General features: G+C 39.1%; 1 protein-coding gene across 1 annotated transcript in view; it reads right to left on the reverse strand.

Annotated features, from left to right (window-relative positions):
• The window catches only part of LOC122742561 (proton-coupled amino acid transporter 1-like), a 33,013-nt gene extending 22,636 nt beyond the window's left edge, over positions 1-10,377 (reverse strand). Inside the window, exons 1-2 of the mRNA XM_043986867.1 lie at positions 10,297-10,377; positions 8,928-9,016 (exon numbers count right to left, since the gene is read on the reverse strand). Of these exons, the coding sequence (XP_043842802.1) occupies positions 8,928-9,016; positions 10,297-10,317 (110 nt within the window). The 5' untranslated portion in view covers positions 10,318-10,377. The remainder of the gene's footprint in view (positions 1-8,927; positions 9,017-10,296) is intronic.
• Positions 10,378-11,873: the final 1,496 nt, after the last annotated feature.

The raw sequence follows: 11,873 nt of genomic DNA on the forward strand, positions 1-11,873 counted from the left end.
GCCTCTAGGGAAGTTCCTTAACTCAACTCAGTGTCCTCAACTATAAAATAGGCACAATAGCAACATCTATCTTCCAGAGTTGTGAGGATAGCAAATGAGATAATTTTGATAAGGTACTTTATAAATCTTAAAGTACTATTCAACATGAGCTGTTGTTATATTATTTACTACTACTACTATTATTATTATTACCACCCCCTAAGGCAGCCCATTCTACTTTTGGAAAGCTCTGCTAATGGTTATCGAATTCTCCCTTAAGTCAAGGCTGCCACCTCCCACAGTTGTCTTAGTTCTTCTCCCTGAGGCCAAGCGGAACAAATCTGGTAATTGCTCTTCTACCTGATGGCCCTTGAGGTAAGTGAAGACATTTACCTTGGCTCTCTTCCATTGTATTTCTGTATTCTTATTTTCTTTCAGAGATTCCAGCACAGATTTCATAGTTTCTAGGCCTCTTGACACTCTGATTACCTCTCTCTGGACAGCAAGGATGTCCAGAACTGAGGCTGGTATCTGACATGTGAACTTAAGAGGAGGGCGGAGCACAACTCAACTATCATCTCTCTCATATCTCTGAACTTGAGACTTTTGCTCAGGTGGCTTAAGGATACATTAATTTGTTTGGCAATCCCATCACATTTTTTATTTGTATTAAATTGGTGGTCACTAAAATCCCAAGGACTTTTTCCAGATGAATTATTATCTGGCTACATCTTTTATATTATGTAGTTGTAGAACTGATTTTGGTCATGTGCTATGCTTTACTTTTATCCTTGTTGAAGTTCATCTTGTTAGATTGTTTTGGTCTGCTGAGATCTTTTTGGATTTTGATTCTGTCTTTCAGAGCATGTGTTAGATACTCTACAGCAGTTAGGTGGCTCAGGGGATTAAGTCCTGGAGCCAGAGTTCTTACTTGCCCTTGGGAAGACTTGAGCTCAAATCTAGCCTCAAAAACTTATGAGCTGTGTGACCCTGGGCAAGTCACTTAACCATTGTCTGCTCCAGTTTCCCCATCTGTAAAAAAAAGTGTTGTTGCAAGGATCAAAGAAGATTTGTAAAGATCTTTGCAAATCTTAAAAGGCTATATAAATGCTAGTTATTATTATTGTTGTTGCTATTGTTATATCTCTTTTAATCTGATGTCAGCTGTGAATCCATTAGGTATGACATTTATGCTTTTGTCTAAGTCACTGCTAAAACTGTTGAACAGAACAGAGTTGAGGGCAGAACGGGCCCCCTCTGAATGAATAAAAAACAAGACAGGAAAGGTACAGCACAAGGATGATGCATTCTTGTTACGGGACAGGCAGTGGAAGGCATCTCTGTAAAGGGAGAATGGAAGGTCCAGAATTAAAGAGACAAAGAAGATAAGCATTGGCCTGTTCCCTCTCTATTAGTAATGCCATTGAGTGTCCTATTTTCCTAAAGCAATTGTTTTCCCATTCTTCTGGGTTAAATCTTAGAATTACTAGATAAAAGGACTAGGTGAGATGAATAAAAAGAGGAGCACAAGTCCCTCTACAGAGTTCTTAGTCAAATAAGGGATAAAATCAATCATTTCAATGACAAGAAATTGAAAAGCTTTTTTTTTTTCTGTAACAAAATCACCATAAGTAAGATCAGAAGGGAAGCTGTTGATTGTGAAAAATTTACATAAAATACCTTTGGTCATTTGATAGGTCTAATATCTAAGATATATAGGGAATTTTTTTTCCCTTCGGGGCAATGAGTGTTAAGTGACTTGCCCAGGGTCATACAGCTAGTAAGTGTCAAGTGTCTGAGGTCAAATTTGAACTTAGGTCCCCTGAATCCAGGGCTGGTGGTCTATCCACTGTGCCACCTAGCTGCCCCTATATAGGGAATTAATACACATGTATAAGACTAAGAGCCATCCTTTGATCCATAAGTGATCAAAATATATGAATAAATAGTTCTCAAAGGAAATGCAAATTATTACTAGTTATATCAAAGATTTCTGCAAATCACTAATAAAAAAATACAAATCAGAACACCGCTAGAGTTTCACCTCATGTCCAGCAAATTAGCAAAGATGGGAATAGTCAGGGTTGGAAGGGCAAGGACAAGTAAGACACATTAATATACTGTTGGTAAAGATGGGAATTGGTATAGCCATTTCTAGAAGGACATTGAGAATTAGGTTAAAAATGACTAAAATGTCCATACCCTTTGACTCAGACACTTTACTGAGCATATATCCCAAGATGGTTGAAGGCAGAAAGGTCTCATATATACATCAACATATTCATAGTAGCACTTTCTTGTGTGGTAGTAAAGAACTAGAAACAAAATAGATTCCTTTAGGTTGAGGAAAGGGCATAAAATAGCAAAACATGAAGGTTATGGAATATTAATAAACCAAAATAAATGATGAATATATAGGATTTAACGAAGTATGGGTAACCTTTGAGAGAACAACTTCAAGGAGGTAGGGGGGCTAGATGCCAGATTACAAAGGTCTGAGAAGTGAGTAGACTAGGTGGTAGAAAGAAGAGCTAGCAAATGTAGATAACTCTTCCTAGAGTTTGATAGTAGGAGATATATAGGATGATAGCTTGAGGAGTTGGCAGATTCAAGCAAAGTATTTTTTCTTTTTCCTTTCCTTTCCTTTCCTTTCCTTTCCTTTCCTTTCCTTTCCTTTCCTTTCCTTTCCTTTCCTTTCCTTTCCTTTCCTTTCCTTTCCTTTCCTTTCCTTTCCTTTCCTTCTCCTTTCCTTTCCTTTCCTTTCCTTTCCTTTCCTTTCCTTTCCTTTCCTTTCCTTTCCTTTCCTTTCCTTTCCTTTCCTTTCCTTTCCTTTCCTTTCCTTTCCTTTCCTTTTCTTCCTTCCTTCCTTCCTTTTTTGTTTTTTTCAGTTTCCCAAGTTTTATTGAAACACTGTGATGATGACAGGGAGACACCAAGGAGATAAATGTCTCCCCCTTTTTTTTTCTTTTTTTCTTTTTCTTTTTTTTACAATGAGGCAGCATGGTACATTAAAAAGAATACTAGCTCTAGAGTCAGAGATTTGTGTTCTCCTATGAGTTTACTACTTTGGGCAAATCCCTTAATCTCCCTGGGCCTCAACTTCCTCATTTATAAAATGAAGCAGTTGAACTAGATGGTCCCTGAGGCTCTTTACAATTCCAGATTTATGATCCAAGACTGTATGTATCTGGGTACATTTGTAGCCAATAACAAAAGAGTCAGTATATACAAATTAATTAAAGATCAAAAAGGTTGAGATAATAACTGATGGGACAAGCACCAAGAGGAAATGAAGTCAAGATCAAGGGTATAAATAGAAGGACTAGCCTCAACAGGTTGAAAAGAACTCCCTCTTCCTTGGGGAAAAAGGGGAGGTCAGCTAAAGATGTATAAGGTTTTGAGGTGTGAAGTAGCAGCAAAGAGCACTACGAGAGATGGATTTTATTTTCTTATTAAAGGCAGAAATGAGGTTTTCTCTGGTGAAAGAGTTTTATGAGTGAGATTGGGGACATGAGGAGAGAGGAGATAGTCTGAACAACCACTGAAGTGACTGTGATGAAAACCCAACCATGGAAGAATAAATGTGCATCAGCAAGAGCCCAGTTGAGATGACATAACACAAGTTGGTAATGACTGGAGTCAGCATGGCTTCATGACTTCTTTCAGTACCATTCAGGAGCATAAGAGTAGGAGTGGAAAGGATATATGATAGGGGTGGAAGACTAGCAGGGCAAGTGTAGGACAAAGAGATAGAATATTCAAAGGTGGAGGTTGATGCACAGAAGCAGTAGTTAACTACTGGGTTAAGATTTTTAAAAGGAAAAAAATTCAAGAAAAAGGTGGATAAAACTTCATGCAGCTATAAAATAAGCCAATCCACTGATCCTACTTGGGTAGTTGATTCTCAGGCTAGAGTCCCCGGGGTAGAAAACCTAAGGGTTGTTGATGTCTTTGTCATGTCAGTATGGTCTCTGGCCACATAAATATGACAACCATAGTGACAACAAGCCACTGATAGAATTAAATCTATAACATGGAATTCCCTATCTATAAGTCCAAGATCATCAACAGGAACTATCTTTCTTTTTTGTATTTGTATCTCTCGCACTTAGCATAATGCCTGGCACATAGTAGGCACATAATAAATGTTTACTAACCATACTACTCTGGTGGTACAAAATCTGCCCCACTTAGAATTTAGGGAGGACACAGAGAGTCCAGGGGACATCACCTAGGATGTTGAAGGGCCTTGAATCCATGTCATATGACAGATGACTGAAGAATTTGGGATGGTTAGATTGGAAGAGGACAGGAAGGGGGGATATGACATTGATCTTGAAGAAAGGGCAGAGGAGGACAGAGACCGAGCAGAGATAGAGCTGATCTGAACTAGACTGCGGTTTCCATTGATCATTGTAAAAGGGGAAAGTCATTTTTGTTTTGGTAGGCCATCACTCTGAAACACAGAGTTTAAGGGAGGAGGGGGTAGCAGTTTGACAGGCTTAGGAGAGAAGAAATATTAGCAGTGACAGGTCTGGAAGGGAGGACATTAGCAGCTGGTGGGTGAGGTTAGGAAAGGCTTCATACAGAAGGTGTTGGATGAGCAGAGTTTTTAAGGAAGCAAAGAATTCTAAGAGGAAGAGGTGAGGGGGAAGCCACATAAATGTTTCTTAAATTAATGAATGAAGGTATTAGGGGACTAAAGATTCCAGAGACTGGACCAGTTTTGAAGTGAAGGCTTCCATAGCTTATGAGAGCTGCCAGCTTGGATAAAGCAAACATTGGAATTTGGATATTATATGTAAAGACAAAGGTCATAAGAAGTAGTGTCTTGGCAAGGGGGAAACACTGAATGTATCAGAAGACCTGGACTGGAGTCCCAGTTCTACCTCTTACAAGCCATGTGAACTGTGGGAAGATCACTCAACCTTTCCTGATTGTCTATTTCTTCATCTCTAAAATGGGGATAATAATACTTTTTTTTTTTTTAGTGAGGCAATTGGGGTGAAGTGACTGATAATAATACTTTTACTCCTGCTTTACAGGGATTTTTGTGAGAAGAGCACTTTGCAAACTGTAAAACGTTTTAGAGTTATCAGTTGCTGCCAATATTATGATTATTTTAATCTATACTTCCTACTCTAGCCCTTAAAAAATAGACCAAACAATTCACAGGAAGGAAGCCACTTGTTCAAGAGAAGCAACACCAAGTCAGTGTGACTGCCCTGGAACATAGCAAAATGCAAGGAATGGTGTCATCATCATTACTATTTATGGTAGTAAAAATAGTTCTAATTGGCATCTAGGAATGTTTCTGTTGTCTAATGATAGCGTAGTGACATGGCAAATTGTGTAATGAAGGAGATACATGAGGATAAAATAATTCTATTCTGGGCAAGAGTATACCCCGGTTTTGAAAAGACATGAGTTTTTTTGTTTGTTTGTTTGTTTTGTTTTGTTTTGTTTTGCTGGGCAATGGGGGTTAAGTGACTTGCCCAGGGTCACACGGCTAGTAAGTCAAGTGTCTAAGGCCGGACTTGAACTCAGGTACTCTTGAATCCAGGGCTGGTGCTTTATCCACTGCGCCACCTAGCCGCCCCCGAAAAGACATGAGTTTTGAAAGACATATGAGGGGGCAGCTAGGTGGTGCAGTGGATAAAGCACCGACCCTGGATTCAGGAGGACCTGAGTTCAAATCTGGCCTCAGACACTTGACACTTACTAGCTGTGTGACCCTGGGCAAGTCACTTAACCCTCATTGCCCTAAAAAAAAAAGAAAGACATACGAGAATAACAAGTAATAGACAAGTGTGATCAGGAACTAGATGGATAGATTGATTGATAGATCGATCAATCAATAGATTGACAGATAGATAGTTCTGAAAATGTTGCATCAATTAGTAGGCACCTTTTTCCTTGGGCTCTTAACACCTTCACCTATAGCAAAACCATTAAAAGATCTTATTTTTTGACTAATGAGCCTCAGGGAGGTCAAGTGGATTTCCCTGGTCATATAGCTAGCAAGTATGAGTGGTGAGATTCAAAAGCAGGTTTTTCTTATTCCAAATCTAGCACTCTATTCACTGTACCATGCTGCTTCTCTCTAAGGGAGTTATGTGTTTCAGCGGATAATGCTCTGGACTTGGAATCAGGAATATCTAAGTTCAAATCTCATCTCAGACACTTAATAGTTGTGTGACTCTGGGAAAAATCACTAACCTCTGTCTCAGTTTATTTAACTGTAAAATTAGGATAACAATCCCAGGGTCGTGAAGATACAATAAGATCTAAAAAGGGCTTAAAACAGTCTGGCACATACTGGGTGCTTAGTAAATCCTTATTTCTTTCTTTCCTTTCTCCTTCTCTAAAGGAAATTAATTTTTGCCACTGACACAGCTAGGTGGTACAGTGGCTTGAACACTGAACCTGGAGTCAGGAAGTAGTTGTTTTTGGCCAGTCATTTCAGGTGTGTCTGAATCTTTGAGATGTCATTTGAACCTAGGAAGATATCTTCCTGACTCCAGGCCTGGCACTCTATCTGCTGCGCCAACTAGCTGCCTTGAGTCAGGAAGACCTGAGTTCAATTTCAGCTTCAGATGCTTAATAGCTGTGTAATGCTGGTCAAGTCATTTAACCCTATTTGTCTTAGTTTCCTCATTTGTCAAATGAGTTTCAGAAGGAAATAGAAAATCACTCTGGCATCTTTGCCAAGAAAACCCTAAAAGGGTCACAGAGAGTCCCACGTGACTGAAAGTGACTAAACAACAACAAAATTCCCCAAATCTCTCTCTCTCTCTCTCTCTCTCTCTCTCTCTCTCTCTCTCTCTCTCTCTCTCTCTCTCTCTCTCTCTCTCTCTTTCCCTCTCTCCAGTGAATTGATATGCTTTCCATATTCACCACCAATTAAGCCAGAACTTGACTACATATTTTAGTCAATCTGATCCAGAGTAATCACACAAGTAGTTAGAGTAGGTGGCTTTCTATGTGGTGTGGTTTTAGAATGTGCTTCAAAGGTCCTCCCTTGGCACAACCTTATGAGAGAGGTAGAGGATAAATTATTCCACCCATTTTGTAGATGAGGAAACTAAAACTCAGGTTAAATGAGTAAGTGGCAGAGCTAGGACTTACACTGAGCCCTTTAACCCCAAATTTGATGTTCTTTTTATTACACGAAATATTTGAAGGACTGTTACGTGGACTAGGGAATGACTATTTCTGCTTGGCTGAAGAGCCAATACAGAATCAAGAAGAAGATGTTATTGTAGCTCATAGTAAGGAAGACCTTCCTAAAGATCACTGCTGTCCAACAATGGAATGGGCTGCCTTGGGAGATAGCTTATTATTTCTGGAAGTATTCAATGGTTGGATGACTGTCAGGGATCTAGTAGAGGATATTCCTGCTTTAAGTAGGGGTGGGACTAGATAACTTCTGTGGTTCTTTCTACATCAACTACTATTCAACCAGTTTTTATTAAGGTACCTGTTATGTACAAGTCATTGGGGATAAGAGTGCAAAGAATGACACAGCCCTTGAACTCATTGCACTTAAATTCTAATGAGTGAGGGAGTTAGGCACATGCAAAAATATAAGCAGTATAAGCCAAAAAAGATCAGGACTGGGAAAAGCCCATCTGCTCTGGCAGTTAGGAGACCACTGGTCACTTTGAAGTGAGTAATTTCAGTTAAGTGATGAGGCTGAGGCTAGAATCAGATTGCAAGAGGTGAAAAGTGGATGTATGCATGAAGGGTAGACCCCTTTTTAAAGGAATTTGATTCTAATGGAAAATAAATCAGAATCATTAGCTCTAAGACCTTTGTAAAAGTCATTAAAACTCTCTAGATCTCAATTCTCTCACCTTTGAAATGGGAATAATAATTCTTTGCTCAACCTCACATGGATCATAGGAGATAATATAATGTAGAAGCATATTGAAAGAAAGAAACCACTATCTAAAAATACCTCATCATTTTATACAGAACACAAATTAGATTTCTCTGCCCAGGGGCATCAAATCAATTTAGACAGATTGCTGTTAAAAAGGAAATGTTTAGAAGGTACTTAGGAGAATGTAGTGTGATATTGATTCCAGTTCTCTTGAGGGAGTTTTCCATCAGTGGGATTATGCTATAGAAGTGAGTATGGACTAAATGAGCAGCCATTTTAATAAAGTCCATCAGTTAATGATAAGTGAACCCAGGGAGCAAACCATTTATTCACTCATAATTGGGGTGCTATTCAATAAAACTAACCAATACACTGAAAGCACCTGACATTAAAGGCAACATTCCACACCCATTGCCAATTGCCCTTCGACCTCAACAAAGAAAGAATGTCAAATGTCTTCTCACAGTCTCCTCTTTAGAATCACCCATGGTTGACTGGGAAGTTCACAACCTTCAGTTTCTATTGTTTTGTTGTTCTGTGTACATTGTTGTAGTCACCATATAAATTGTTTTACTGGTTCTGTTTACCTCATATTGCAACAGTTCATAGATACATTTCCATGCTTCCCTGTATTCATCAGTCATTTCTTATAGCATAGAACTATTATATAACATTGATATATTTGGTGGGGTTTTTTTTGGTGGGACAATGAGGGTTAAGTGACTTGTCAGGGGTCATACAGCTAGTAAGTGTCAAGTGTCTGAGGCTTTATTCACTTTGCCACCTAGCCCATATTATACCTTGTTAAGCCATTCCCCAATCAATGGACATTTACTATGGTTCCAATTATTTGCTAATACAAAATGTGCTGCTATAGCTATTTTTATTTATATGAAACCCTTCTTTTTATCACTGACTCCCTTAGGTTACATATCTAGTAATTTCTGTGTTGGAGATTATTGATAGTTCAGTCCCTTATTTTTTTTAAGCCAGCTCTAACATTGTTTGCACCTGTGATTCTATACTCTTTCTTTCATGGAAAACAGGGATAAGCAGGGCTTACCTCTGGCAGAAGTGGTGAGCACACTTCACCAAGATGCCCATACAGTGTACAACCATGATGCCCAACACCAGCAAACTGAGAGGACCCACCTTGGGGAAAAGGATGGGGAGAGGAAGGAGAGATTTCATTTGCAAATTATCAAAATCCAGCTATGTCTGGCGAGGAACAAACTTGTAAAATGTAACTCTGGGGGAGACACCATGGATATGAAGGGGCAGTAAAGATAGAAAATGCTCTGAATCAATGATCTTATTTATCTTTCTCCTCAAACCCTTCACTCTTTCTACCTTTTCTATTATTGTCAAGGGTACCACTATCCTCCCTCACCCAGGCTCACAACCTAGGTGTCATCATTGATTCCTCACTCTCCTTCACCCTTCACCCCTATATCCAGTCAGTGGTCAAGTTCTGTCATTTTTTTGCAGGGCAATGAGGATTAAGTGACTTTCCCAGGGTCACACAGCTAGTAAGTGTCAAGTGTCTGAGGTCGGATTTGAACTCAGGTTCTCCTGAATCCAGGGCTGGTGCTTTATCCATGGCACCACCTAGCTGCCCCAAAGTTCTGTCATTTCTAACCTTCATAACATCTCTCAGAACATCTTCTTTTCAGAAACTGCCACTACTATGGTACCAGGCCCTCTTCATTTTATTCCTGAAGATGAATACCCTCATTTCTCCCTTGCAGGCAGAGTTATAGAATAGAAAACTGTCCTGGTCTTGGAGTCCTGGCTCTGACACTAACACGCTCTATAACATTCAATGAGTCCCTTCCCTTCTCTGAGCCTCAGCTCCCACTTTTGTAAAATGGGAATAACAATATCGATACCACCACCATCACAAGGTTTTCCTAAGGACAAAATGAGGTGATAGACAAAAGTGCTTTGTAAAAGTGTTATTTGCTTAAAAAAAAAAAAAGAATCCATGATTTTATTGGCGTGTATACTACTTTTATGAAGAAAGATCACAATCCTTTCATCTCTTAGCATCTTTCAGACTTGTTGTGGCATCCAAGCTGAATGATAAACTTCTCCAACTTAACTAAGTTGATTCTCCTCCAACTGACAAAGGCTTAGTACCTTGCCTAAATTCAAAGTGCTTCTTCCAGGCTATAGGATATGCTAGGGTTTATGTTCTACTTGAGATTTGAGAGCTCAGAATTACCTCCTCACTATGATGTGGCATTGGAAGATGACATTTCTGGGGAGCTATAAATATTACTTGTGATTATTGATTCTAATAAACAAAGCTTATCTGGTAAAGCAGCCTTCTGATTTCTAAGTAATTTAATAGTATGTGAAAGCCCTCTCACATCTCCTTTCAAATTGGTGATACTAGGACAAGTTTTATAGCCCTCTCCCCACCAACTTACAATGATGCCTGCATTCTTCATGGCCAGAGGCAGTCCCAGAAGACCTATGCCAATATTTGCTTTGAACAGATGGATCAAGGCCTGAAGTCCTCTGAGGATGGAGGGAAACACAAAAGGAATGTTAGTATAGAGGTGTGTTCTGATCACTTATATTAAACATCTATACAATATAAAAAAAGGTACCTGTCAGTGGGCTCTGACTGCTCTGACACCAAGGGGACAAAGTAAAAGAACTGTTTTAGGTGGTACCTGTGGGGTCTTTTAGCTTCAACATCCTCCCTTGGAAAATCTAGGGTCTATGCCAATGACTGAGCTAAAAGTTTTAATTTTTTTTTGTGGGGCAATGGGGGTTAAGTGACTTGCCCAGGGTCACACAGCTAGTAAATGTCAAGTGTCTGAGGCCAGATTTGAACTCAGGAACTCCTGAATCCAGGGCCAGTGCTTTATCCACTGTGCTACCTAGCTGCCCCCCTGAGCTAAAAGTTTTAGAGGGGTTTTTTTCTCATAACTGCAGCATAAACAGTCCAAAACTGGATTGGAATACAGGGAGAATAAGAAGAAGACAGAAAAGAACCCGAAATGAGCACCTTCCCTCAGCCTTAACTGGCCTGAAGTCTACATGCAAACCAATAAACATTTTTCCTCTTGAAATTTCAAAAGGAAATCATAGAATATAGAATTATGAGGGACCTTGAATATGATCTTTTTCAAACACCTTCATTTTATAGATGAGGAAACTGAGGCTCAGAAAGAAGTAATCCATCTAAGGCCACACAGTAAATGGCACAGCTGGTATTCAAATCTAGGTGCCATCACATATAATCTATGTCAAATTGTTAACATATCAGGGAGGAGAGAGGAGAGGGAGAACATTTGGAACTCAAAATTTTGTAAAAACTGAATGTCAAAAATTATCTTTACATGGAGTTGGAAAAAAATAAAATACTATTAAGAATAAATTCAGAAAGACTACAACAACAACAACAACAACAACAACAAATCCAGGTGCTTCATTGTACCACACTAATGAAATAAAAGGATTTGTTAAATACATTTTCACATTTTAAATGCTGGGGATATAAATACAAATATAAGAAAATCTCTGCCCTCAAGAAGCTTAATGGCAGAAGGAGACACACATATCAGTCAGTCAGTCAACAAGCATTTATTAAATGCCCATTATGTGCTGGGCATGGTGCTAAGTAATTGGGATACAAAGAAAGCCAAAAGATAGCCCCGGCTCTAAAGCAGAGCTTCTTAAACTTTTTCCACTTGTGACCCCTTTTCTCCCAAGAAATTTTTATGTGAACCCAGGTATATAGGCATATACATAACCTTTTACTGTTGCCAAATTATTTGTGACCCCCACATTCAGTTATGTGACCCCATATGGGGTCGAGACCCACAGTTAAAAGAAGCTTTGCTCTAAAGGAGCTCACATATAAGGGATTGTTTTATTTCCAGGGAAGAGTATTTTTTTACTTTATAGAATCATAGGGATGGTCAAGAGAGCCAATTGACACACCATTTTCCAGAAGCAATGGTAGTATGTATTTAATTACCTAGAATAAATGGAA

The sequence above is a fragment of the Dromiciops gliroides genome, chromosome 2 (assembly GCF_019393635.1).
Source record: "Dromiciops gliroides isolate mDroGli1 chromosome 2, mDroGli1.pri, whole genome shotgun sequence".
NCBI classification, from domain to species: domain Eukaryota; kingdom Metazoa; phylum Chordata; class Mammalia; order Microbiotheria; family Microbiotheriidae; genus Dromiciops; species Dromiciops gliroides.